General features: G+C 37.8%; 3 protein-coding genes across 6 annotated transcripts in view; 2 read left to right on the forward strand and 1 right to left on the reverse strand.

Moving 5' to 3' along the window:
- The window catches only part of LOC129723558 (membrane-associated guanylate kinase, WW and PDZ domain-containing protein 1), a 33,684-nt gene extending 22,250 nt beyond the window's left edge, over positions 1–11,434 (reverse strand). The window contains exons 1-2 of one of the 3 annotated variants that reach the window (XM_055677860.1): positions 11,335–11,434; positions 6,712–8,275 (exon numbers count right to left, since the gene is read on the reverse strand). In XM_055677860.1, coding sequence (XP_055533835.1) covers positions 6,712–7,241 — 530 coding nt within the window. In that variant the 5' untranslated portion in view covers positions 7,242–8,275; positions 11,335–11,434. Of the gene's footprint in view, positions 1–6,711; positions 8,276–9,490; positions 9,727–11,270 lie in introns of those variants that run through there. The other 2 variants (XM_055677859.1, XM_055677862.1) reach the window with 2 other exon arrangements.
- A 2,650-nt stretch (positions 11,435–14,084) lies between these two features.
- Positions 14,085–14,654, forward strand: LOC129721036 (uncharacterized). Its single transcript, XM_055673082.1, has 2 exons — positions 14,085–14,450; positions 14,508–14,654. The coding sequence occupies exons 1-2, from the start codon at positions 14,102–14,104 to the stop codon at positions 14,573–14,575; spliced, it is 417 nt and encodes a 138-aa protein (XP_055529057.1). The 5' UTR covers positions 14,085–14,101; the 3' UTR covers positions 14,576–14,654.
- Positions 14,655–21,862: 7,208 nt separating this feature from the next.
- LOC129724179 (ankyrin repeat domain-containing protein 13B) lies at positions 21,863–26,974 on the forward strand. 2 transcript variants are annotated; one of them, XM_055678863.1, is made up of 5 exons: positions 21,863–22,280; positions 22,566–22,698; positions 23,650–24,735; positions 24,793–25,132; positions 25,335–26,378. In XM_055678863.1, the coding sequence occupies exons 1-5, from the start codon at positions 22,182–22,184 to the stop codon at positions 25,429–25,431; spliced, it is 1,755 nt and encodes a 584-aa protein (XP_055534838.1). In that variant the 5' UTR covers positions 21,863–22,181; the 3' UTR covers positions 25,432–26,378. The 2 variants fall into 2 exon arrangements, with proteins under 2 accessions (XP_055534838.1, XP_055534837.1); XM_055678862.1 differs by having other exon boundaries at positions 21,864–22,280; positions 26,240–26,974.
- The last annotated feature ends 189 nt before the right edge of the window (positions 26,975–27,163 follow it).

Here is a 27,163-nt window from a genome sequence, read left to right on the forward strand (position 1 = left end):
GAAAAAATGCCCACGGACCATTATTTCATCTTTACGGACGGTCTCAGTTCTATTGAGGCTCTCCGATCGATGAAGGATGTAAGGCTCTCTCCGTATTTCCTGGGGAAAATACGGGAACATCTGAGTGCTTTATCCGAAAAATCTTCTCAGATTACCTTAGTGTGGGTCCCTTCTCATTGTTCCATTCCGGGCAATGAGAAAGCGGACACTTTGGCTAAGGTGGGCGCAACAAACGGTGATATTTACAACAGACCAATTGCCTACAATGAATTTTTAAAATTTTCACGTCAGAATACACTTTTCAACTGGCAGGCCTCGTGGGATAAGGGAGAACTGGGGAGGTGGCTACACAGCATCATCCTCCAGGTTTCCACCAAACCTTGGTTTCGTGGGTTGGATGTAGGACGAGATTTCATTCGCATGATGTCTCGGATTATGTCCAACCACTACGAGTTAGATGCACATCTCCTGCGTATTGGGCTGGCGAGCAGTAGTCATTGCGTTTGTGGATTGGGGTACCAAGACATTGAACACGTGGTTTGGGTGTGTGCTGAATTCCGCGGCGCCAGATCTCTACTTTTGGATACCCTCAGGGCCCGAGGAATACAGCCTTATGTGCCAGTTCGTGATATCCTCGCTCAGCGAAACTTGCCATACATGCTACTTGTTTATAGCTATTTGAAGAGCATCAAGGTGCCCATTTAACAGCGAAACGAATCTCGGATAAAAAAAAAACCATGTTAGTTTTAGTAATAGATTTAGTTTCAGCTCGTAGTCGGCAGCGAGGATAAAAAATTTGCCTTTAGATTATAAGATATTTTAGACCATAAGGCATTAGATTTAATTGGCTACGTAAAACATTAATTTGTATTGTGCCAGTTATGAGAACGTGGCTCATGGACAGTCTCTAAACACATAGTGGCGTCTCCAGGTAGCTTAGAAAGGAAAAACCTTAGGACATAAAGCCTGAGAAGACTTTTCTTTTCAATTATTATGTGTCATTGACCACTATATATTCCATTGGAGATCTCAAAACTGCTGGAAACGTGTGGGTACGTACGGTACCCTCCTTCCTTGCCTAAAAAGTCATCAGTTTATATATAATAGGTGTACGAAATTTTGTTACATTCCATAAGTAATTTCAGTCATTTTAAATTTCCATTTAACAGTTGTTAGCTTACTGTTCTCAAGCATTTAGTCATTATTTCAAATAATACCATAGCTAGACAACATACCCTATGTAAACAATGCAAGCGTTTTGTTTTATACTGATATAATTTTATCGTGAATGTGAATTCCGCACACTGTACCGTTCAGTTCATTATAGCTTGGCACAATCTCACCCCAAAAGGGCTCGAAAAGTGTACAGTTTGGAAAAACATTTTTTTTCTGAGCCATCGCAGGTTCAATGCATGATATTTCCTCAACTTATTGGAGACGACATCCTAACATACCATCTGAACGGAAGTTGATGTAATTTCTTGATCGGGTTGATTTGCATGGGACATTTTTGGTAACGTTATTTGCGCGTGTTTCCCAGTCTGTACTTTGGAACATTATTTAAGTAAACAGTTCACTAATATTATCTATATTCTATTTCAAGTTGTGAATAAATATGTCATGTTTCATATAGTATTGAGTTTGAGGCATTAGGTTCTGGAAATCTTAAGTAATTTAACATACAAACATTTCCCGTTTTGGCTCAATCTCACCCCCGTGGCTTAATTTCACCCCGGCAGACGGTAATATTTTTTAACAAGACTAATTTTTGAAAAAAAATAAACTTGTGTAAAATGGTACTAATGAACAAAAATAATTTTGAGCCAGGACGGTTTTTTGATCGGTGTGACGTCTCCGGCAGAGTTGAAAATAGTAGTTTTTTACTTCCGAAAAAAAGTATATACTGTAAAAAATTTCAAGAAAAGATATAAAAATAAAATTAAAAATATTTTTTTTATTTATTTTAAAAAAACATGTTTTTGCCTACAAAATCTACAAAAGGTAAGCTAAAATCTGATGGTTGTTGGATCATGGAGTAATAGAAATATTATTAGCTCAAATTTTGTAAGGATTTTTTTTGGGCGGTTTGTTTGATGTATAGAGGTAACTTTGTTCTTCAAAAAAAAAAACAGAAAAATTGAAAATATGAATAAAAAAAATTAATAACTATTATTATTACTCTATACATAATAAGTCTTCCAAAAAAATCATACAAACAGGTTTAATGAGTTTTAATTTTTAGCTTAAAGACAGGTATATTATAAATTGTATATCTAGAAAAACCCCAATTCTGAAAAAACTATTCATTTTGAAAACCACAAAAAATTACCTTAACAATGATTTTAACTTGGCTAATCAAGAAACAAAAAAGTTAAAATATTTTTTCAGATATTTCACAGTGTATATTTTATTTAAAAAGAAAAAAATCATAGGAGGGTTGTGTGCAAAGCCACGACTGCAGGATTGAAGTGGAATACTTTTACAAGAAAGTTAACTCGGATTTTATCATATATACCGCTTGTTAAGTACAGTATCAACATCAACAGCTGTGCATTTGCAGCAGCATCAAACCTCAGTTGCAGTTTATTAATAACCATTCATTATGCTCTTCCAAATACATTTAGTAGCCTTGAAAAAGGCCGATTGCTGCAATTGCAATTTTCATTCAATTATTGCCTAAATGCTTCATGGTCAGATATACCCGCTGCAACTGCTACGCTATCCGTAGCCATGCCACAGTTGTGGCCTGAGATCCGCTGCAACTAGTGCGCTATCGATTGCTATGCCACAGCTGTGCTTCCGGTACCCGCATAACTGTCCCATACTGATTTTGGTCACTTTTGAGTTATCATCGGGAATCGACTTAATTGTTATCATATTTTCTGGAAAAAAATTAAAATTGATACTTTTGTATGGAAAAACATGGAAAAAATACCAAGTTGTCTTTGAAAGTACTCGCATTACAGTCCCACTGCATAGTGGTACAAACTGCAAACATAAAATTTTGCTCCAGATTAGTGTATATCGGATTATTTTAGGCATATAGAAGTATATCATTTAATTAACTAGACTAATGTTGTTTTTCTGTAGTACAATCTACGTTGCCAATGATACTGCCGGTTGCTGGTTGGATTTATATGTGATGGGACAAAATATGCGAGTACTTTTGAAATGTACCGGCATATTTTGTCCCATTTTGTCTTTTTTTCAAGTTATAAAACGTAAAACCAATTCCATCTATGGTTTTTTTATTTTCAACAATAAACTTGTGCTGCCATGAAACTGTTATGGTCATTGGGTCTGGATGTAATTGCTGGAAATCCGAAAATTCACGGATAATATTCAATCGCCGTTTTCTCAACATGTTGTTTTTCATTATGGGACAGTTATCCGGGTACCGGCAGTGTGGCCGCTATCCGCTATCGCTGGTATCCACTGCACTGCTACTGCTGCTGCTAAGGGATGACTGCTGTTGTCGCTGTCTAGAACTATTATGAGCGGCTTCGGCTGTAACAGGCTCTTATATAGACCAAATAGCATATTTTAAATTGCAAGGTATATGATGCTGTCGACCGTGCTTTTTTTTCCGTGTTGGGTATTTTCGTCACTGCGACCAATGTTTTGATATTTTGTGACATATTCCCCCTTTTTAATTTTGCTTAGTCAGGATAACGTATCACTATTGGAAGTGGTCGTTAAAGTCTGGCCAATAGCATTAGTCCAGTCCGGTATTATACTTCGTATGAAGCGCACAACCGTACTGGGATTTGTTCTCCAGATTTCAGAGGGTTCCAGAAGACCTCTCTCGAAGAACTCATATCTTTTGATAAAAATTGCCGGACACCGGCATAACAGATGTTCTGAGTCTTCTTTTTCCATGCCACATACTCGACATGTATCATCTTGAAGTTTTTTCATAACCTTCAAATGATAACGGCTCGGACAATGCCCTGTTATAAAACCAGTATACGTGCTTAGATCTTTTTTTGAAAGATCCAGTATTTTACGAGTCATAGAAACGTTCGGAGTGATAAAACGTTTCGACTGCCTACCGATGAAAGTGTTTGTCCAGTTGGATTCCACTTTCATAGTTTCCCATGCTTTTAGTTTCATTCTAAGGGAACAAGCAGATAGACCACAGAAGGGTCGACCGTGCTTGGAAAGCAATCATATAACGACCAATCAGAGGTCGAATTTTTCGTTTTGACAAGGCTTGACTATTTTCAATAGTACAATAGTTTTAATAATAAAATAACAATTATCTTCATTTGGGAAGAATCTTAGAAGATTTTCCAATCTATTGGTGCAAGAACGAAGGAAATACATCGAATACTAACCGATTTATTGGCATTTGAAATTGGACATATTTTTCACTTTTTTCGATTTTAGATTTTCATTTCACATCCCTATGTAGCCGAACTTCCTGAGAGAAGTATTCTACTTCAAAATACCATCTACAACTTTGTCAAAGACACTATACCGATAAAATCAACTGTTTTGGCCCTAAAACTATTTGTTATCCTTAAAAAATGGTGGGCGATCTTACCCCGCTGGTGGGCGTGCTTACTCCGCATGAAAAAAATCTGCACATTTCCAATGAATTTTAAAAATTGAAAAAAAAGCTGGAAAATAAACAAAAATATTTCAGTTCTTATTTTTTAAATAAGAAATTGAATAGAAGAACCTCTTAGCGAAGAAAAAATGAAATTGCAGCCGCAACTTTTTTTTTCTATAAACAGAATTTCTTAAGAGGGCGGTCTTACACCGCTTACCCCTACAATATGACAACTCGGTATGACAAAAAAGAGCACCAAAGAGCATCTATACAATGTCTGAAAGCAGTATGGAAATACAACGACCAAGCTGACCAAGCAACTCCGGAATACCGAAGAATCTTTAACAGAAGAAACACACAGGCTCTGCTCAGTCAATACCAACTACGAATGATCGACTGGATCAAGTATCTCATTGGATGATATTGCAATACCGTTGCTAACATCCTAACTACAAAAGTTTTACGTGTAACTTCTGTCAAAAATTTGGAATTTCCTTGTGCAACAAAAGTAATAAGAATTGTTTCTATGAATTTAATATTATCACAATTTATAACTGACTGGTGATCAAGTCTAGAAATAAAAGTTTAATAATATTTTAGATTCTTCATTTCAAGATTTTTTAATCGATTTCAATAGTAATAATCATTTCTGAAATTGTTTTTATGTTCAAGTTTCTTTCGAAATTTGTTGATGGTTTTCATCAGTCTCTCTCCAATTTATGAGTTTAGAGTCAGTATACTTTTGTGAGTGTTTTTCATTTCCCCATTTAATTGGTTTTTCAATTCTCTTTTTACCTCTTCATGCCCCGATTGAGTTATAATGCTCTTGCCAAGAGATTCTCTGTAAGATAAACTTTAATCCAAGTTTCAGGCGCTTGAATTCTGTTGTTATGGGGAGAGGGATTCCAACTGTCACGAGTTCTGAAGCATGTGCTTCAAAGCGTATGGCATGTTTTTGTTTATATATTTTGCCACGATATGCGATGCAGGAATTAGAAGCCGACCCGCCGTTGGAAGCGGTAGCCTTATGCAATCAACCACGACAGAGGGGTTAGTCAAAAATAAAATTCCTTGATTTGTCCAGGTTTTTCCAGAAAGTTAACTTTTTCCAGTATTTTTTTCTCGCCCAAAAGATCTAAATCCGATTGTTACAGAAATATGAATGCATTGATGGTATTTTTTATTTAAGTACAAAATATTGGATATATCAAAATATCAAAGTAGCCGTGAAGCCTGCCCGAGAATTTATTCCGAGGATTTTCTCTTAAAACAGCCTCGCGTTTCAAAAGCCAAAAGAAAGTTAATTTTGATGTATGAAATTGTTCCATCGAGCTAGCCATCGTATCGACTGCTGACTAAAACAATCAACAGTAAGTTAGCAGAACAAATAGTTCATAGCATGAAAATTCGATTCATTTGATGAGCAAATGCCATAACGCCGAATTTAATACTCCGTTTATTTCTTTGAAAAATGCTGTGTTCTCTTAGCTTAAGAACATAGCCAGCAGAGCAATATACGAAAAAAGCATCTCAAGCCAACAAACAGTTCTAAGACGGTCAAAATAATTGAATGCCAATTAAACGCTCTTAAAAACATTGATTTTCATGATCATTTGATTGTTTTTCTTATCAAACATTTGAAAATACATATTATTTTTTCAAAATATTTTCCTCCTTAAATGACCAGAAACCTTTAGATACAATAAGATGTCAATTAATTACTTTCATATGCAGATAGTTTTGATGAATTAGGTACACATCTGCTTTCAAAATTCCAGTCTTGGCAAACTTTTAGTAGGTAAAACCCAAAAAAATTCTCATGACTTATTGGTCAAACAATGAATTCTGGAGTCTGAGTACCACGCTAGCTTGAAGTTTTGAGGATAATTTGAGAAACCGTATTCCATAATCTTGAAAACATTTTACATTATTATACATTCATACGAAAGTAACAGAAATTTGCATTTCTATTTATGTTTGAATCACCTTTTTATTTAACCTATTCAAAAATGGGAAAAAAATTTCAATTTTTTCTCTTGAAATTTTTTTTTTAAATATTTAAATTTGTTGGAAAAATTTTTAACGTTTTTAAGTTTTCTAATTTGTTTCAATAGTTTGCGACCGGACATAAATTATATGTAATCTGCTATACTTACTCAATAAAGTAAACCTCTCCACTATCGGTGTACGCTTTTTCCCATTTCTGTGGCAGTGGCCCAAGTCCGTCATCCTCCTCGTTTGGGACGACGGGAGAAATATCTGTTTTCTGATCGTAGAAACCACCACTACCGTTGCTTATCACTCCTGATTGTGATTGATGCTGCTGTTGCTGTTGATACTGTTGCGAGAGGTGTTGCTGCTGTTGCTGCTGCTGATGTTGATGAACGTGACTGTGGTGATGATGATGGTGATGGTGATGATGCGGATGACCATCGTTATTCACCCCAGCAGAGGTCATCATTATGTCTGGCCCTACATCGGTACCGTTATCACCCGGTACAGAAGCCGCCTTAGCTGTTGCTGTTGTATTTCCATTGGGGCCATTCATGCCACTATTTACGCCCATTTTTGTTAGTGAATCTTTGTTGGTTTCGGATTTCGCATTGGCACTACTATTGGCACTAGCAGTAGCAGCCCCTGACTCATTCATTATTGATGTTAACTTAACTTCACTTTTGTCTGTCATTGAATGTGTTGATGGCTTTCTATATTCTTTTAGCAGCTCCTCACTTAACTTGCTCGGTCACTTCTTCGTCGGCATCGCAAACTCCTGGCCTTCCTTGCCTTGTTGAAAAGGTGTGCGTGCCGATCCACGCAAAGTTTGGTATGCTAAAAACGTGTTTCAATGACACAGATGCAACGCTGCTGCTACCGTACACAAACACCACTGAATTGAAATTCTTCAGTAAAAAACACAACTTTTGAATGCACTCTCGTGTGATGTAAATGGCTGTAAGCGACGAAGGTATATTTTTAGCTGTAACGCTTTTTGATCACAAATTGGTATTTAATTCCCCTTGCTTTGAACACTGCACTTCCCCTCGTTGGAGGTCGATATGTAGTAGCGCTTGACTTCGCATACCCACTGAGACGGATTTCTCTGACACTTTATTTTAGAGGCATTTTGCTGCTATACCTAATCTGCCTATAGATCACATCACCTGTCGTCGCACAGTTTTTCTTCGGACTTAGGCGAACGAACGAATGTCGGTTGTTGCATTTTTTCTCACGTCAACACAGTATTACTTTATGTCGGTGCTTCTTGGATAGATTATTTCTTCAGTACGTGCATTAAACCTCTAAAGCCAGCAACTTGGATGATATAAATCGTTACATTCACTAGAGATGCTAACAAGAGATGCAACCGTTAAAGTCTGCGATTGTGATGCTGATGAAGGTACGTAGTGATGACTGGAGACATCTATACACTGGCAAGAGCTCTTCGTGTTCCTCATGCGCGCATGACTATAACATGAATCATTCGCACAGCATTCCACGCGAAAATACTTAATCTTTTGCTTATTTCAAAGGTGGTGGTCCCGAACCTACCAACCGTACGTTGACTGCGATATCTCTTTTTCGCATATACACAGTAAACCTCCTAATTTTAAAAGGCACACTCACATGTTACTCAACCAAAAAATGGCTGGCTTCTATTTCACCACGTAATAATAAAAACCGAACTCAGTATATAATCCGGATCCAATACGATTGTACAACCTGTTGGGCGAGAAAATAAAAACACAATAATTAACCATCGCCGTTTTTGCTACGTACACTGAAAGTTTATTTCTAACAGAAGCGATTAAATTTCGAATTCGCCGAGGTGAAAAGGGTGCTGTGGCTCGTAACCGAGGTAAATTCGTAATAAGCGCTTTTTTACTTTATGATACACCGTCAAGCCAACCCGTCCTCCAGCCTATGCGACTCTAGAGAGTGAACCTTTACTGGGAACTCTAAAGCACCAACACTTGCGCGCATTCTGTTGGGTTGGATGACAAGGGGTGGAAGCTGCTCGATAGTCGCTGTCGTGCAGAAACTCTCCATTGAACTTTCGCTTCATTCATACCAGGCTCAGCCCCTAGCCTCTGCCATTCAACCAAAACCCTATATGCTTGCGAAAGCATAAACGTCTTGTTTGTCTTTTGATACTGGTAGAGATATTCTATCTTTTCATACATTAAAAAATCGATGAAAACCGCACTGCTTACTGGTTGGAACTGGTCCACTATGGGCTCGCTTCACAGCAGCGTTTTTGAGGTCATAGAGGAATTTGGTTTGGTCGCATAATTATAATTGCAGTTTTCATACAAAACAGGTTTGCTGTGGGCCAATTTTCAAGTAGCGCCTAGCCTTGTTAGTAGGTCGTATACCCCAATCATTGGCAATTATTTGTGTATGCAAAATAAGCGATATGGTCACATTGTAAACTTAAGGAGTTTCATTATCGAAAAATATCCTGGATAGCAGTTGCGCTCTTATTTTACATTCGCTAGATCGCATCGTCAAGGTAATGGTAGTAACCCACATTCATCATATCTTGAGATGGGCGTAAATTTGGAATTATGTGTCAAGCACTTGTAGAGTTCGTCTTTTTTGTGTCTATTTATAACATCAAACGATTTTATGCAAACTTGTTTATGTCAACACTTTCTCACTTCACTAAAAGAAACATCGATTTTTCTATTCAAAGACTATAATTTCTACAAAAGTTTGATCACAAAATAAAATGTACGAACTTCTTTGAAAAAATAATATTGCCGAAATGCATTTTTTTCTCACATACATTATTCTTACTATAAAACTTTTTTCAAAAAAAGATCTCTATCGCTATGTACCTACATCTTGCAAAATATTTGAATATATGGTTAATTGGCATAAAATTCTTCAGTTACGACTCAATCTCAATTTTGTAAGCAGCAGAAGAACACTTACTCAATGAATATATTAAATATTCGTTCAATCATGTCGAACAACCCTTGATATACTTAAATTCTATACGATATCGAATAAGCCAAAATACACCGGAAGTTCGGTTCACAAGAGAATCGTTCTGTTTTACACAACATAAATTCCGTTGCTTCACCGACACTGTTTTCGTTCACTCGCATGCGGTGGAACAGTTCTCGATATTCGAACGTAATTCTAGCCCACAACTGTTTCTATTACGGACAAACTAACAACACACACAAAAGGGAGAAACCGCCAACCGAAGACAACTCGTTCAAACAATGTTCTTCCCTGCGTGAACATGAGAACCGACTGTTGAGAAAACAGAAGAGTAGCATAAAATTGCATAATAAACATATTTTCCTCCCGCCGTTTCACCTGCCACCGGCGTCGGACGCTGTGAATATTCTACTCATGGTTCAAAGCGCTTTACTTATGGAGGTATGTGTGGTTCCACTTGTCGCCCTTCCACTTCTTTCTTTCCTTTTCGTTGTTTATCCTACATTATTGGGAACGATATGGAGGGACACACACACACAGATTGTAGAAAATCGCTCACTGGATGCTTAACTACTAGCTTTTTCACCTGTCCTGTCCGGTTATCTGCTCTTTTGCTTTCGTTCCTAGTTATATTGATTCGAAAGAGGAAGGTGATGATTATAATGACGATAACGATGATGGAATTCAGCCTGGGGGTAGAAAATTTAATAAACCGTAACTTCGTCGTTCGTTTTTCGCTACTGTTGCATAGATATTTCTCTTATAAATCTCATAGCAAAATATACGAGCGACTGAAGAAGAAATTTAGCAAACGAACCATCTATTACAGCAAACGCACTCAATTCGTTAACTTTGAAAGATGACTGTAGACCAGGACCGACTTAATAAAAAATCCAAAAAATCATAATGCAAAGACGCTACTTGGGACGAAGGAAGATCCGAAGAAAACAGAGAAGTTCCACTTGCGTTTTTTGAGTGTGTGTGTTCATCTTCTACAAGTTGCTGCAATGGCACAGCTCGCGGTTGGAACACGGCGAACCGCGGTTTGTTTTGTCAGCTTTGTGTGTGTTGGATAAGTAACTGATGTGTTTTATGCTGTGCGTACTTTGCGACTCCGTTGGACCTTCGGTGGATGAATGAAGGAGTGGAGAGGTAAACATACATTCTCTTTTATTGGAATAAACTAGTGACGTTGCTAGCGCGTTCTCTGATTCTGCTAAGCTTCTGCTTACATCTGGCTTATCCAGTTGCATGATTTCTTCTTCTTCGAAAATTTCGCAGCAGCGCTTTGGCACCATATGGAGCCTTTCATAAATTATCTCTCGACTCATCAACCTTTTGCCGACGATTTTGGATGTTGGTATTCGATAATTATAGACTTTGGCTTATGTGGTTAAGCGTCGAAACATGATTTGGAATTTGTCTGCAGAGCGTCGATAACATATATTAGTAGTCTTTCTTGACAAATTAGATTACATGGTACTGTTTCCTAAAAAGGTAATGCAAAAAGCGACTATGTTGGAATGTGGAACAGCAGCCACACGTAACGTACGCAGTGTTGACTAATATCTATAATTTAAAGTTTGAAAACAAAACGTGCAACGTAATTCAAATAAACAGGGCTTGTCAAATCCACAGCGGAGTTGGCTGTTCCACGCATCAAGAATAAGCTTGCTGGGCTAAAGCAATGTAAAATGAGAACGACGACCACGGCTTGCGTTTGATGTTGCGAAGATGTAAATACAAAAATCCACACAAAACTCACCACTTCACGATGAATAATGCACAAAAAATGTTTCTTCAAACTAAACGCACTTTAAAGCACATACCTAATAGGTGTTTCAGGTCAAAACAAGAACTTTTACAGCCATAAATAGCCAAAATATTGAGCAAACGTTCTACTCGCATCCATCTTCAAACAAAAACTCAATCTGACGGAACGCGACCGACAGGCGACAAGACCGAACTACTCGACTTTTGTTTGTCGGATTTCTTCAGTGGGCGTACATTTCTAGAATCAGGGTTCAAAATGTCGCATGACCAAAAAGGTTAATTACATGAAGTTTTAGATTGTAAAATTGTAAAACATTATTTTTTTCTTACATGGGTGACGAGTTCCTAGAACTTGGGGGTGGGGGGTTCTGAAGCTAGGCAAACGTGATAATACCACATACATAAGACATACGTAACACTGGCGTTTTTTTCTGGTACACGTTGCCCCATAGTACTCCGTACCTCGCCCTGTCAAACTGCTCTATAAATAATGAACCAAATGAATTTTCTTTCTCTCATCCTTATCGAGCCCCAAAGAAAATCCCATAAGGAACTGTCAAAAAGTTATTTACAAAATCAATGCAGCATCTTTCGAGTAGGAACGAGACAAATGCAGGGCTGCGCAGGTACACAACCTCCATAAACTACTCAAACAGAGGTTTTTTTTTACAGAGGTTGGTACTTTCGAGTAGTTCATTTTGTACCAACTTTTTTGGAAGATTTCTTCTTGAGTGTTACGTATGTCTTATGTATGTGATAATACCACATGCATAAGACATACGTAACACTGGCTTTTTTTCTGGTACACGTTGCTACCAGAGTCATGGTAATAACACATACATAAGACATACGTAACACTGGTGTTTTTTTCTGGTACACGTTGCCCCATAGTACTCCGTATCTCGCCCTGTCAAACTGCTCGATAAATAATGAACAAAATGAATTTTCTTTTTCTCGGCCTTATCGAGCCCCAAATAAAATCACATAAGGAACTGTCAAAAAGTTATTTACAAAATCAATGCAGCATTTTTCGAGTAGGAACGAGGTGGTAATAACACATACATAAGACATACGTAACACTCAGAAAGAAATCTGATATCGCCAGATGATATCGGATATCACCTCGAGCGTTCACATTTGAGTGAGCTGATATGATTCGACATTTGCTTTGGTTATTGAAAAGAGAAGAAAACAAAAACTGGTCAAAGCTAAAACAAGACAACAAGAGCAATGGGATTAGGGTAGAGATGTCAGCGAGTTGGCTCGCACCAACGCGAACTCTTATATGCAATTATCAACATATGCGGGATGAAAATAGTAAAAATATTTCCTTCCTTTTTTCTCGCATGCAACGCGAAGTTCGGAATTTGTAGGGTTGCGTCAAATGTCTGTTGGCCACAGCGTTGCCAGGTCATTATTTCAAAAATCTGGAAAAGGCAAAATAAAAATCTGGAAGGAATCTGGCAGTCATTTCGTGGGGTGAAAGGTTAATTTTTGGAATAAAAGTCTTGGGGTACGCAAAATTTGAGGTGACAAAATTGCAAAATTTCGCGCCAAAATTGAAGTGATGACCTTTTTGCGGAACAGAGAAAATAAAATCTGGATAAAATCTGGATCATCCATGAAAAATCTGGATAATTGGACATCAAAGCTGTCTACCTGGATACATGTTCAAAAATCTGGATAATCCAGCAAAATCTGGATACCTGGCAACGCTGGTTGGCCATGTTGCCAACTGCTTGAATTGTGGTTATTATTGGTTTTCGAACATGATATCCGCGATAGCATGTAGCCGAGGTGATATCCGTTGACAGCTCGATTGTATGGGTTATCAGGTAATATGGATGGTGATATAGACTCGATAGCACGAATCGCCTGATATCAGGTGATATGCGGTGTAGTGTGAACGGGGTATTAGGCTTACATTAAAATGAAACAAAGTTAGTTATTTTCTGAAGCAAAAGAAATTTTTTTTTCATGGTTTCGTCAACGTTTCAAGACAAGGCGGGGAGCACTCAAACCTATTTTAAGTACAATATTTCCCTCCAAACTGCACTAGTACAATTCTTGCTCCGTTAAAGTTAGCCCCTACTTTGAATCTACTCGCTAGTGGATCCCACCAAATTAATGTTTTTCCGCTCCACAGATGTTCAGTGAAATTATTTATGTTTTAGTCAAAAAACTCAGGTACAAACGAACGTCTTCAACCTATCGACCATTTTTTATCACTTTCGAGCTAAAAAATGCTAGATCAAACCATTAAGTAATGTCAGTTTTGCTCGAAGATCAACTGCAATAATACGCCATCTACTCGTTCCGAGCTCGAATCGAAATCGGCAATGTCAAATGTGGTCGAAACGAATAAAAATCAGTTGAAACGAAATGCGCAATGCCACCCCTGTTTTTCGATTTTTGTTTGGGTTAAAAACTGATCGAAATCTGCTTGAATTTCTTCATTTAAAACTCAAGGGACTACGATATAATTTGCCCATCCCTATAATTGACGATATCTTATTTGTCGGAGTTTAACCAAAAACATCTGTCTCCCGCAGCTAAGGTTGTCATTTCGTCGTATAAATTTAAAATTTAATACAATCGTTATGAATAGTTGACTACCAAGTTGAGGTTAGTTCCGTCGTGCGTTCTTAAACGATGTGTCACTGTCCTTATTCACCCGTTATGCCTGTTGTTCAACTTATCTATTCGGCAATGCGCATTTCCATCCAGTTGGAAATTTTCCATTATGTTTCCCGTGCACAAAAAAGGGGACGTGATGTACAAAACTATATAGGCATCTCATCTCTCTGCGCATGCTCTAAGGTGATGGAAATAATTGTAAACGACGCCCTATTCGCCAGCTGCAAACATTACATCACGTCGGATCAACATGGTTTCCACCCGAAACGCTCGATAACGACTAATTTAGCCGAGTTCTCTTCGACTTGCTTGCAAAACATGAGTAACGGTGCTCAAATAGATGCAATATACACCGATCTGAAAGCGGCGTTCGATCGAGTTGACCACAGATTACTTTTAGCTAAACTTGAAAAACTTGGAGTTTCATCTGCTCTCGTGCAATGGTTTGGTTCCTACTTGATGAATCGAACACTCTGTGTGAAGATAGGAAGTGAGTTTTCTGCGCAGTTCACGAATGTCTCTGGAGTCCCGCTAGGTAGCAACCTAGAACCGCTACTCTTCATGATATTCATCAATGATATTTCTCTTTTAGGAATGCAAACTCTTGAGCAGAGACGATTCGAAGCGCAAGCTGCATTCCCCAATAAACAATTTTGTTGAATTACAGCTTATAAAGATGCTATTCGGTGGACTTCGGCTGAATTAAAGCTTAAAAAGCTGTCATACAACAAAATTGTTCCCCGGGTCATTGATAAAGTTCTTCTAAATAAAATCGATGCTCCGGAAACCCTCGGCTACCTGGATATACAATGCACAGTATGAGCAATTTGACCCAATACGCTTCATGTCGGCCAGCTTTTACACAGTGGCAGATGCGTTCGATTTTAATATAACTGGTACAACTTTTAAAAATAGAATTCGCGTTAGGTAACCTTTTTGTGATTATTTATTGACATTGTTCTAGTATTAAGTTTTTCATTAAGACACACACTCTGTCAGATAAATTTTAATAAATTAAATTAAATTAAATGTCATAAAATTAAAACATTTCAAAACAAAAAAACAAAACATATTTTTTGTTTTCTTACCCTCTAAATATGGTCAGTCTACTCTTGTCTTTGGAGATTCTGCGAGTACATCCTAATGTTTGCTGTATTCATTGGGAGCATGATTTTTTCTTATATTTTCTAACGAGTGGTACAGGAGAAAATTTTAGTAACACCGAAAGCTACCTTACAATCCCCTCCTATTTACGATATCGATTACGTCAGGTGTCAGGTGTCACGGATCCTGTTGACGTTGATGCTGCTTTTGCGTGTATTATGTCAGCGGTTCCGAGCTTTCTGTCAAAATTTCATTCATGAATTGAGTTCAGAAACGTCTCGTAAAATGGTCTATTACCGTAGGGGGAAAACACTATTGATATAAATCCAATATTCGATATTACAAAGTATTTATCGTTGCATTTTCAGGCACCCGTCTACCTGTATCACAACTCCTTGACAGCACATTATTGTCGGAGTGATATGAATGTGACAGATAAATGATAAATATCAAAATATATCCACCATTATCGAATACTATTACCGAATTTTTTTTCTTGAAAGTAAAGTTGTCTAGCCTCTACGATTCGGGTTTCAAACGTTGAGTGATGAACAAGTCTTTCAGAAACGCGCTTGGAAATTTTTATTCGTAGCAAAATACATCGTAGAAGTGATTTGAGGGGCATTACCTCTGCAAATAGTTTTTTTTGATATAATTGCGTGTGAAGTGGAATATTGAGTGATCATAAAGTAGAAGTGAGAATAATATCGAATCCGCACACGCGGCGATCAGAGACGCCATTAGATACCGAAAAAGGTTAAGTTCATAGATGAAGAATAACATGACACGCGGTTTGAAAAATTAGCAAGATGGAGGAAAGAAGCAATATGTCGACCGGAAATGGTAATAAAAGAAAGTATCTAGGAGACTCTGCGAAGATGAACAGAAGAGAGAACATGGAAAAACGGGATTCTCACTATGAGTTTGATGATCAAGGACCATTCAGAGTTATGGTAGAAATGATCGATACACAAAATGGAACAATAAACAAACTGTCGCTCGCCAACACATTACGCAAAATGGCAATGTACAAAACACATGTGACTGACATGAAAAATATCGGACGATTTAAAGTAATGGTGTATCTAAATAATTACCAAATCGCGAATCGCCTAACGACAGATCAGTTGTTAAAAGATAAAAATTACCGAGCGTACATACCACGACATCTGATATCTGTAACCGGAGTTATATCTGGAGTTCCGTTGGATATTTCTGCAGAAGAGGTTATGGAAGAAATCAATGGCGACTATCCAGTCATGCAAGTCTATCGTTTAAATAGTTTTGTCGAAGGAATCGCAGAACCTACAATGAGGATGAGCGTTACGTTCAGGGCAAATAAACTGCCTCAGTCCGTGAAAATATTTTGTGTCTCAGTACGGGTGAAGACATTCTACCACAAAGCAAATATCTGTCTCAACTGCCTTCGATACAACCACAAAACCGAAAATTGCAACGGCAAACGCAGATGTGCAAACTGCACAAAATTTCATGAGAAAGACGAAGATTTTTCGAACTGCCAGAACCAAGAAAAATGTCTATACTGTCGTAGTAACCACAAGACTACCGACCAGTCATGTCCAGGACGTAACCGCCAAAACAACATTCAGGCGATAATGGCACGAACCAATCTTACAGCCATAGAGGCGACCAAGCAGTTTCCCATTCAAACACAAAATTATTATGAAGCCTTGACTGAAGCAGTTCAAGAGCCTACTCCAGCTGAACCTTTTGCTGAAATGACAGCGGGTAATTTCCGCCGAAACCCAAACTTGCCTCGACGAAAAACGGAGAGGAATAGACGAATAAATAATGTTCAAACCTTAGCAGACAATATCATGGTGTTCCAGGCGAAACAAAAAACAGGAGCCAGTACACAGGAGAGCCCAGCCTTATTCAAGCGTTACAAGCCAAATGAATCAACAGAGTGGAAAGAACAACTAACACAGAACAGATTAGACCAGTCTCAAGGAACAGAAATTCAGCGAGAGAAGCCAACTGTTAATAATGGTGAAAACTATCAGGAAATGCCGGATAAGTTAAACACCATCACAAAAAATGTACAAGAAACGAGTGAAAAACATACCCCAGAAGAATTTTCATTATTTGTTACGGATATGATCGATAAGCGAAGAATTAATCCCAGTAGTATGGAACTAACCGAAACAGATGATTTTTAAATGCAACGCCATACAATTATGAGAATATTGCAGACAAACGTGCAAAGCTTAAAGAAAAATAAAGAAGAAATAATCCGTGTATTGAATGAAAAAAGTTATGATATAGCCATACTGTCCGAAACTTGGTCGAAATTCAGAGAAGAAGAATCACGACAATACAACGTTACCGGATACCATCGAGTACTTTCATCCCGTATTGATAATTACGGCGGTGCGGGTATTCTCATTAAAAATAATTGGAATTACCAACCAGTAGACGTTTCTGTACCATCTGATCAAATACAGTTCACCGCTGTCAACATCATAAGATTGAACATTGTTGTAGCTGCAATTTATGTTTCTCCGTCGATATCGAAGGACGACTTCGAATCCAACATGGAGATAATTTTCAATAGTCTTAGTTCAGCTTCTAGAATAGTTCTAGGAGATTTTAACTGTCATCATTTCATTTGGGGTAACGACACGTGTGACACGAAAGGAGCGAAGCTTCTAGAAATCATTAACAATTCGAACCTGATACTACTGAATGACGGCGCGAAAACTTTTGTACCACTAGAGATAGGGAAAAAGCCAACAGCCATCGATCTATCTCTAGCATCTGCTAACCTGTTCTGTAACTGCGAATGGAAAGCTCTACCAGAGTCAGTAGGAGGGAGTGCTCATCTACTATTAAATATCAAAATAAATCGCGTTAATCAGAAAACAAAAGCAATCTGTGATCAATTATCGTAAAGTATATGAAAGCATTTTAGTACTGGACGGCGATGAAGTTCAAAGTATTGTAGATCTAAAGAACAAAGTCCAATGCAGCGTGAAACAACATAGGAAAAAGAGCAAATACATTCCAAAGATTTGGTGGAATAAAGAGGTGGGAAAAGCTTGGAAAAACAAACAAGAGGCGATGACACAATTCAACCGTGTGAGCTCTGTCGAAAACTTAATAAATGTTAAAAAGATGACGGCTATTTTTATTCGGCAGAAAAAAGAAGGAATTCGACAACAAATCGAAGAGCTAGCAGCTAGCATCGATCCAACGACGAGTTCAAAAATCTTGTGGAATAAAATTGGTAGATTAACCGGGAAGAAAAATCGCAAGGTCAATAATCCAGTACAAGAAAATGTTCAGCTTGCGGAAAAATTCTTAGACCTTCATTTCGGCCCAAATGAAGTAACGGTAGATGTTCCTTTATCCTTTGGACCGATGTGTAACTATAACTTGATCGACATAGTAAAATGGGAAAAAATTTTAGCTAAAAAATGTTCCCGATCGGCCCCATCAAACGATATGATAACGTATGGGATGCTAAAACAATTAAAACCTGATGTAAAGAAAAATGTTATACGAGATATCAACAACATGTTCATAGCTGGGTCGTTACCCAGTGATTTAAAAGAAATAAAAGTGATAGCTATTCCCAAAGCAGGAAAGGACCAGTCAACAATCGACATTGTTTATAGATATTTCTAATGCTTATAACGCAGTGAAATGCATAAAATTGGAAGAAATTATCCAAAAATTTAACTTCCCACCGGAAATTGTCACATGGGTAAGCACATCACTAGTCAACAGGAGAATAACAATGCAGGTAGCGGAGCAAAAGGTTTCGCGCACCATAAGTAACGGACTTCCGCAAGGGGACGTCCTCTCCCCAACATTATTCAATATTTACACGGCCGATTTACACAACATACAACATAACGATGGTACGGTTATTCAATTCGCGGACGATTTTGCGCTCCTGATAAAAGGGAGAAACATTGACGAACTCAAACAAACCGTGCAACACTTTGTTTCAAAGTTTAAAGAGCGAGCAGAGAGCCTCAATTTACAAATACACCCGGAACAAACGAAAACTTTAATTTTCCACGGAGGAAACAACACTATACAGCTAACGATTAGAAACATCATTGTCGAAACAGTAAAAAGGCACAAGTTTCAAGAGCTACACATAGATCGTTTTTTTAATTTCGGTTATCACACGAAAGAAATGAAAAACAAAATAAACGAAAGGTTGTCCATGCTTAAAGTTATAAGTGGTATATACCAGGGCGCCATCCACAAACAATGAGGAACATACACAATGCACTCATCAGGAACAGTGTTGAGTATGGTTCGTCGATAGTCAACAACACCTGTACTACGAATAAGAAAATGATTCAAGTATCGTTGAACAGCTGTCTACGAAAAACAACCGGCTGCACAAAAACAACTCCAATCAACACTCTCATGGCGCTTGCTGGACAAGAACCATGGGTTATTAGAACTAAATTTGTGGCAAGCAAGGAGATAGCCAAAAGTATAGCGTTGAACACGCCATTGTTCGACCAATTGAAAAAACTATGGAACTATTCCGGGAAAACAGAGCAACTTACGTACGTTGAACAATTATATATGGCAAATCGTGAAATATTTAACTGTATAAGTCCAATTAAATACAGCCGTCAATGCGAGGAGAAGGTTGAAATCCAATTGGACCTTGGAATAGAAGTACGCAAAGCGGATGCAAACATCAAAATATTCAAACAGTTAGTTCTTCATCTTCTTAATGGAAAATACCTAAACGCACAAAAAGTTTATACGGACGCCTCGAAAAATAGAAACGTGTGCGGAATAGGTGTATACTTGGAAAAACAAAAAAAAAACGGATAGCACACCGCCTAGAACATGAAACCTCGATTATGACAGCAGAAATGATTGCAATTAGAGTAGCCACTGAACAAATTAAGAGATTCGGCTTAAAATGTTCAGTAATATTAACCGACTCTCTCTCTTCATGTAAACTTCTGAAAAACAGTCAACAAAAATCGTATAGAAGTAAGCTAATCGACGACATTTTGAATAACTGCCGTGATTAAAATGTTTCCATACAATGGATTCCTAGTCATACAAACATACTTGGTAATGTTATAGCAGACCAATTAGCTAAGCAAGGAACGAATTTTGATATCGTCATCAAACACGAGCTTTTAATTAAGGACGTCTGTTTGATGTTACAGGAAGAAAAGTATACCTCAACAAATCAATGGTACAAAGAGTATGCTCAGCAAAAAGGACAAAAATTCTTCGCCATCCAAGAAGGTTTTCCTGTCAACCCGTAGTACTGCGAGAAAAAAAAAAAACAAACTAGATAACAGAGAAACGCGTATTATAAACAGACTAATGGCAGGTCATGATTACAGTAAATTTTGGCTACACAAAATGGGTCTGCAAGAAAATCCTAACTGTAACACATGCGATGAACCGGAAACATCCGAACACGCTTTATTAAAATGTCCTCGTTTCCAAAGTATAAGAGAAATATTCAGCTTTGTAGACAAGTTTCAAAGTACGGTTGACATATTAAAGACTAATGATATTGACCTGTACAAAAAAGTATTGAACTACATAAAACAAACAAATATCAAAGTTTAAAAACCTGACTGCACTGTTATTATAACAATTTTCATGTAATAGAAATACGATACGACTGGCATCTATGCCATCGAGCGGAAGGATAACGTCAAAAAGACAATAAATAAGAGAGCTGTTGGATTTATGGTCCTGGTTACCGTTCTAGCATTGGCCAAGATCTGCAAAAGTATCGATACTCAAGCATCGATAATTTTTTTCTGGTCGTATCGATACCAGGTTGATATTGAACGCGGAGCATTGATATCAGCTGTATCGATATTCTACCTGCTACTTAAAACAGGTCTATGAAAAGCGGCAGTTTTTTTAATCTTCATTACGGTCAATCAGAGATGGCAGATGTTTTTGGAAAAGTTTACAACTGCACGAAAAACTGACAAAATCTGCTTGAAATTTGAAAAAAAAAAAATCTGGCCGTGATTTGAAAAAAAAAATCGTTTGCGTAGGCAAAAGTCTGCAGAAATCTTTTTTATTGAAGAAAGAAGGTACAGTTTAACAATGTTGAACTTTTTAAATAGGGAACTAGAAACATTCTGCAGTGCTTCAAAACGGTACAAGACATCCAACTAATTTAAGTTAAGCTTCCGTTTTATATTTAGAGTTATCCGTTTTACAAACAAATCACAATTTCTGGTGAAAATGTTGCATTTTTGTCTTTAAACTGATCACTCTCATATTCAAACATAGCAAGAAGATTTTAGAACGGTTTTCTTAGTAATCTTTTCAACTCAATGTCATATTTTACGCGTTTTCATAAAAATTTGAGACGAAACCCCCGCATAAAAAGATTGCCGTTCCATTGAGTGGTACATTATTGTGTCCACAATTAGAGAAGAAGAAGAAGTCTAGCCCCTATCCTCTACTTCAATCAAGGGGCTCTTGTGGCTGTCAAACTCCATACATTTTCCATCTACCACTCATTGATTCTGGTACCCACTTTTTGGTTGGTTTGCCCTAAAGCAAGTGTAATAGAGTAAACGTCCCATTTTGCGGTAGCCTTATTCTCGAGTAAATGTCGTTTCAAATGGAAAAAGGCAAGAGCTCAACATTTGTTTTCAGTACAATGTGCACTTTCAATGAATAAGATAAGTTTTGTAAGCATTTGAAATGAAATATTATCGCCGTGATGAATTAATGATTGGTAGGCAAAATGTTGACGTTTATAGGCCCCTGACTTCAATGACTAAATTAGTTTCTAAAACAGCTGGCCTGGCAACCTTGCTTGCACCATTTACTGTCATTTTCATTCTCTGCTTGTTTTTCTCCTTTTTCCAAAGCGTTATCTTTTTGTGCAAAAGTGTTTCGTCCTGCAAATTGATAGGAGAAAAACCAGTATACTTTGTAATCGGTTCAATTAACACCTTCCTGGTATTTATTTTTTCAATCGTTTTACACATCCGAGCTTACATTTGGTTGTGGTGCTAGTGAAAAATTGTTGTTTTCTAAAGAGTGAATCATTTTGCCAGCCATTCACAGACGGTGTTTCTAGCTAGTGCATTAAAATATTCTGTACGCTACGTTCATTATTCAGGAGGCAAGTGAATAGCTCACTACGGGTTTGTTCGTCTGGAAGATGATAACGATTGATAAGATTAAAGAAAAGTATCCGATCCATTGGTTTGTCTGGAACAACGATTTTCGTGAGCTGCAGCAAGCGATTGAATCGAGTGAGGTAGGTTTTGCTTGATTAACGGGCTTTTTTGGGAGCAGACCAGAGCTTGAGCTCGGATTTACTGCAGCTGTTGAAAATTTATTAATTCAATTAGTTTGTTTGAAATATAATTCGATTATCGTTGATTAGACAAATGCGGAATAGTCGTTTCGTTTTGCCTGTTTTTATGGAAACTGATAACATTTCCAATCTCGGAAAATAGTCTTGGGCATTCTGCGTCCCAAGGGAAGGATATGCGTGAGCTGGATACTAATTATTTGATTGCTTTTTACGTACATTTCGCAGTACAACTTAGAACAGCTGGACCCGCGAGGTCGAACGCCGCTTATGCTAGCGGTCAAGCTTTGTCACTTGGAATGCGTAAAATTACTTCTAGCGGCCAGATGTGATGCCAATTTCGAATGCGATGGATGGTCGGGTAAGTTTGGTGTTGAATATCGGATGATTCTGTTTCGAAGTGCTTTAGGGGATACTACTACCAAAGGTACTTGACTACTGCGCAAGGTCAACTTATCATAAGGATCCTAACTATCACTCATTAGTTTCTTGCTGTACCGTAAGATGGTGAAGTTTGCTTAATAAATTATTACGGTTAAAGATCACATGACATATGACTAGGTTTTATGAAGTTTGAATATTTAAGTATATGAACATCAACAAATGAAGAAGAAGCATACTGTGCGATTGTTGTAAGTAGCACCATTTGACGGTGACAATTATAAATGACGGATCGTTTGTCGGTATGACAACTTTGCCAAATACTGTTGAGGGTTACATGCTTAACAGGAACGGTTGCTATAATGATAGAGAGAAAACTGTTCAATATTTATACGGTACACTCTTTTTTTACTCTTACACGGATAGCTGATTCGTTTACAGATGAATAATGATACGAAGTTTCACACTATGAACAAATAGTTAAAACTTAACTAGTATAAACACTATAGTTTCAACAAAGAAATAACGAGTTTACGTTGATTATTGTAATATATTATGCCAGGAAAAATCTATAAAAAATTACAGCTTTTTAGAAAATTAAATTTTAACATTCAATGTGCAACATTTTTTTAAAATTAATAAATGATTATTAAAGTTCATTGTTTAGTGCTTTATTGCTTTAACATATTGTACTAAAACATACAATTAAATCTTGATTTTTAATCCAATTAATATTTTAAATTCATATTTTAAATAATTTTGGATAAAAAATTAATTCACTGGCTAAAAAACAAAATAAAATTCATTTTTGATGATATTGAAGCTGCAGTGATGTGCGTCCTCAATGACAAAATCGATAAATGAGGCGTTTTTCATACTCATGTTTTCCGTCATTGAGCATTTTATAATGGTTCATTTTCACCTTTCGTAGTGGTTCAAGAGGCAGTCTGCTCTGGCGACGCTAGCATTCTTACTGCAATCCTAGAGGTACGAGACCTGCAACGTCACATCAAACGGGTTTCCCATGTTCCACAACTGCTGCAACACTTGCAGGACACACCTGATTTCTATGTCGAGATGAAATGGGAATTCACCAGCTGGGTTCCGTTGATGTCGCGCGTTTGCCCTAGTGACACGTACAAAGTCTTCAAAAGAGGTTCGAATGTGCGAATTGACACCACCTTACTAGGGTTCGACAACAACAGCTGGCAACGAGGTAATCGGAGCTACATTTTCAAGGGACAAGCTGAGACGGCGACCATGATCGAAATTGATCACGATACTGGCGAAGTATCAGTGGAACACATGCGAAATATAGAGGCAGAAGAAATTGTTGGCATTGCGCCGTCGAAAGAGTCCGTTTCATTACGACTTCAAGCGCCGGTCATTTGTAACCATATCGACATGGACAAGATCAGTTTTGAACGCAACAAGTCCGGCTTCTGGGGATGGCGTAGCGAAAAGGTAGAAAACGTAAACGGTTACGAGTGCAAAGTATATGGTGCTAGTAACGTAGAATTTATTACCCGTACACGTAACGAGCACTTGAGTGAGGAACAGGCCAGAATTCGCAGCTCACGAACTCCGCTGCAGCATTTCCTAGGAATGGCAGAGGAAGATTACGATCATGGTGGTTCGAATGCGACTAATAACACGCAAAGTGCACTTAAAGATACTAGTTCCTCACCACTGCTGGGTCAAACGGATGATAGCAGTCCATTAGAAGGTGCTACCTCGTCAAATTCAACAACGGATTTTCCTGCCGGCGCTCCTAGTGCAGAAGAATATTTTTCTGACATTGATCTTCAAGGAAGAGACGTTGGAAAACCAAAGAGAGTTACTGCCAAAGTGCAACGCTTCAAGGCCAATCTGTGGCTTAGCGAAGAATTTCCAATTAAACTACAGGAACAGGTTTTACCAATTCTAGATCTCATGTCTACTATGGCTAGTCCACACGTGTCCAAATTGAAAGACTTTATCACGATGCAACTTCCATCAGGGTTTCCGGTCAGAATAGGTAGTTTTTTTTAAATAAATTCCTAAGCGGAATGCTGATATCTGTCGATTTTTGCAGAGATTCCACTCTTCCACGTGCTTAACGCGGTGGTTACATTCGGAAATGTGTTCGCGATTGATACAGCCGTGACCAACGTTAGCCACCTCAAGGAATCGGACGATCGAACGACATGCATTATTGACGACTGCTGTTTCGATGTTCCTGCCGAATATGTTCGACGGGGTAGCGAGTTCAGGCGGCAGGTTACCTTTGAGGACGAGGATGAATTGATGCAGTTTGCCATCCAGCAGAGTTTGATTGAATCTGGTAGCGAGAACGACGAAGTTGACATTTGGGAGGCACTCAGAGCACAGCGTCCACTAACGCCAAACTTTTACGAGGAAGAACAGTTGCAAAGGTGAGTGTGTTATGGTGCGATTGATTCAATAACCAACAGAATATCTTCACAACTGTTACCACAGCGGAACAAAACTTACGTTTCATATTCTTTTTGCCCGTTTTTTTTTTTCTATTTTTGAAATATTCTGTTATTCGGCACTTGGCTAATGCTTCTTCAATAATGGCTCAACGCATAACTATTGAACACCGCTTGTTGACAGCTCTACCAAACCTATAGATGCTCGTAAAAATCTTGCACCCGCTTTGCCCAATTCACTGGCGAAAAGCCCTCTTAAAAAGTTGTTCAACAAAAGTTAACTGTTTTTAGCGAAATATATGTGAGCGCTTTATGAGAAACAATAACATCTCACGTGTAAATAATTGTTTTCTATTTGTTGCGTAACTAAAAACTATTGATTTAAATTTGTCCTTTGGCAATCTAGTGACATGATCTGTTATGATATGCATCAAACCTAAAACTGAATGTGCACATGAGTATTTAAAAATCGTAGTTTTAGCAAAGCCATGAAACTTCTATCAAACGATCCCAGTTCCAATGTATGCTCCTGGCCTAACAAGACAATCGTCTTACAACAGAATTTCGGATCGGGAGAGACTTTTAGTGTCAATAGGATTGTGGCACTAAATCCAAAATTGTCCTATACACTAACAGCTGATTGTCTAATTAACAAAATTATTTATATTTTTATAACATTGTTTTTTAATAAAGTAAAAACGGACGAGGGGTGCTTACAGACGTGTATACCTCATTAAGCATTGTTGAATATGAGCAAAAGCAGATTTCAATTTATCATGTAACGCAGACGTTACAAGATTAAGGTTGACATTGGAACTCAGGATTATGAAATTACGTTATCAATCATTTACACAATACAACTTTGTCCAAATGTTTACTGTGTAAAGCCACGTTAAATAAGAGTCATGATTAGAGCGTTCCAATCTTCATTTTCACTAACGAACAATCAAGCACCACGCAGAACCCGTTTCCTAACAACCCTTAGAACTCCTGTCAATACTTATCTAGAGCATAGCAATCCATCACCCATCCGTCACTCGAACACTATCGCTAGTCGAACCAAAACGCTTTTATATGTTGTATCCACAGAGCTTTGCAAGAATCACTGATCACTGGATTTCAAAGTGGAAGTGCAGCTACTTCTGCGGAACATGAGCAGCAGGCCGTCAACGGTACCGCCGCCGCTCCTGGTGGAATGCTCGGAAACGATGAAGTGGACAGCATTCCCGACTATCTGGATCCAAATCTCGAGCTGGCGATCAAGCTCAGCCAGGAGGAGGAAAAACGGCGCGAAGAGGAACGCAAGCGTGAGGAGGAGATGCTAGCCGAGGTATTGCGGCTCAGCTTAGAGGATAAGTAGTTAGGATTTAGTTTCCGTTGGCACGGGTTGTTTCAGTCTGCACAGTTGCACACAGTGAAATCAAAAATTTTTTACCGAAAGCGCGAATATGGAATATTCGAAGACTAACATTAATGGCTGAATTAAAAAAAGAAGAAATATTAAACATATTTATTAGCACTAGCCATTTTTTCGTAATATTTATACAGCAGTGATCTAACTATTTTTGTATGTACTGTGCTTAGAGTTAGTCGTATAGTGAGAGATCTATCTTGCTGATCAACGACATTAAATTTGTATAAATTAACGGTCGTCTATTATTCTGTTTTCAAGCATTTTATTCTATATATACCACGTTCGATTGTATGACTTCACGCAAATTGTATGCGTTGCTTTCCCTATAAACTTTATAAGTTATCAAACAAAGATACTTATATCAATTATGAACTACAATATTCTTATTTGTATAAATTTATATTAAATTAGCCATTGCTTTTAGACACCGTGACTTTAGTTTGAAGAATCCGTATGTTTGCTCTGCCGAAACGAGGAATATTTTATCCAAAAATAGTTAAATATCCATATTTCTGTGTATTGTCGTTTTATGAAGAAACTGGGAGTTTTCTTTTTTTTTCTGTGAACATAAGGCGGGTAACTTTTTTAATGTGTTTCTG

The sequence above is a fragment of the Wyeomyia smithii genome, chromosome 2 (genome assembly GCF_029784165.1).
Source record: "Wyeomyia smithii strain HCP4-BCI-WySm-NY-G18 chromosome 2, ASM2978416v1, whole genome shotgun sequence".
Classification (NCBI taxonomy): Eukaryota; Metazoa; Arthropoda; class Insecta; order Diptera; family Culicidae; genus Wyeomyia; species Wyeomyia smithii.

What these genes read in the sequence shown, in the direction of transcription:
- LOC129721036 (XM_055673082.1), top strand. Translation starts at nt 14,102, where the DNA reads ATGGAAATAATTGTAAACGACGCCCTATTCGCCAGCTGCAAACATTAC. An exon ending in TGTCTCTGGAGTCCCGCTAG is followed by an intron (nt 14,451 to 14,507) that starts GTAGCAACCTAG and finishes TTTCTCTTTTAG; the next exon opens with GAATGCAAACTCTTGAGCAG.
- LOC129724179 (XM_055678862.1), top strand. Translation starts at nt 22,182, where the DNA reads ATGATAACGATTGATAAGATTAAAGAAAAGTATCCGATCCATTGGTTT. An exon ending in CGAATGCGATGGATGGTCGG is followed by an intron (nt 22,699 to 23,649) that starts GTAAGTTTGGTG and finishes CACCTTTCGTAG; the next exon opens with TGGTTCAAGAGGCAGTCTGC. An exon ending in AGGGTTTCCGGTCAGAATAG is followed by an intron (nt 24,736 to 24,792) that starts GTAGTTTTTTTT and finishes CGATTTTTGCAG; the next exon opens with AGATTCCACTCTTCCACGTG.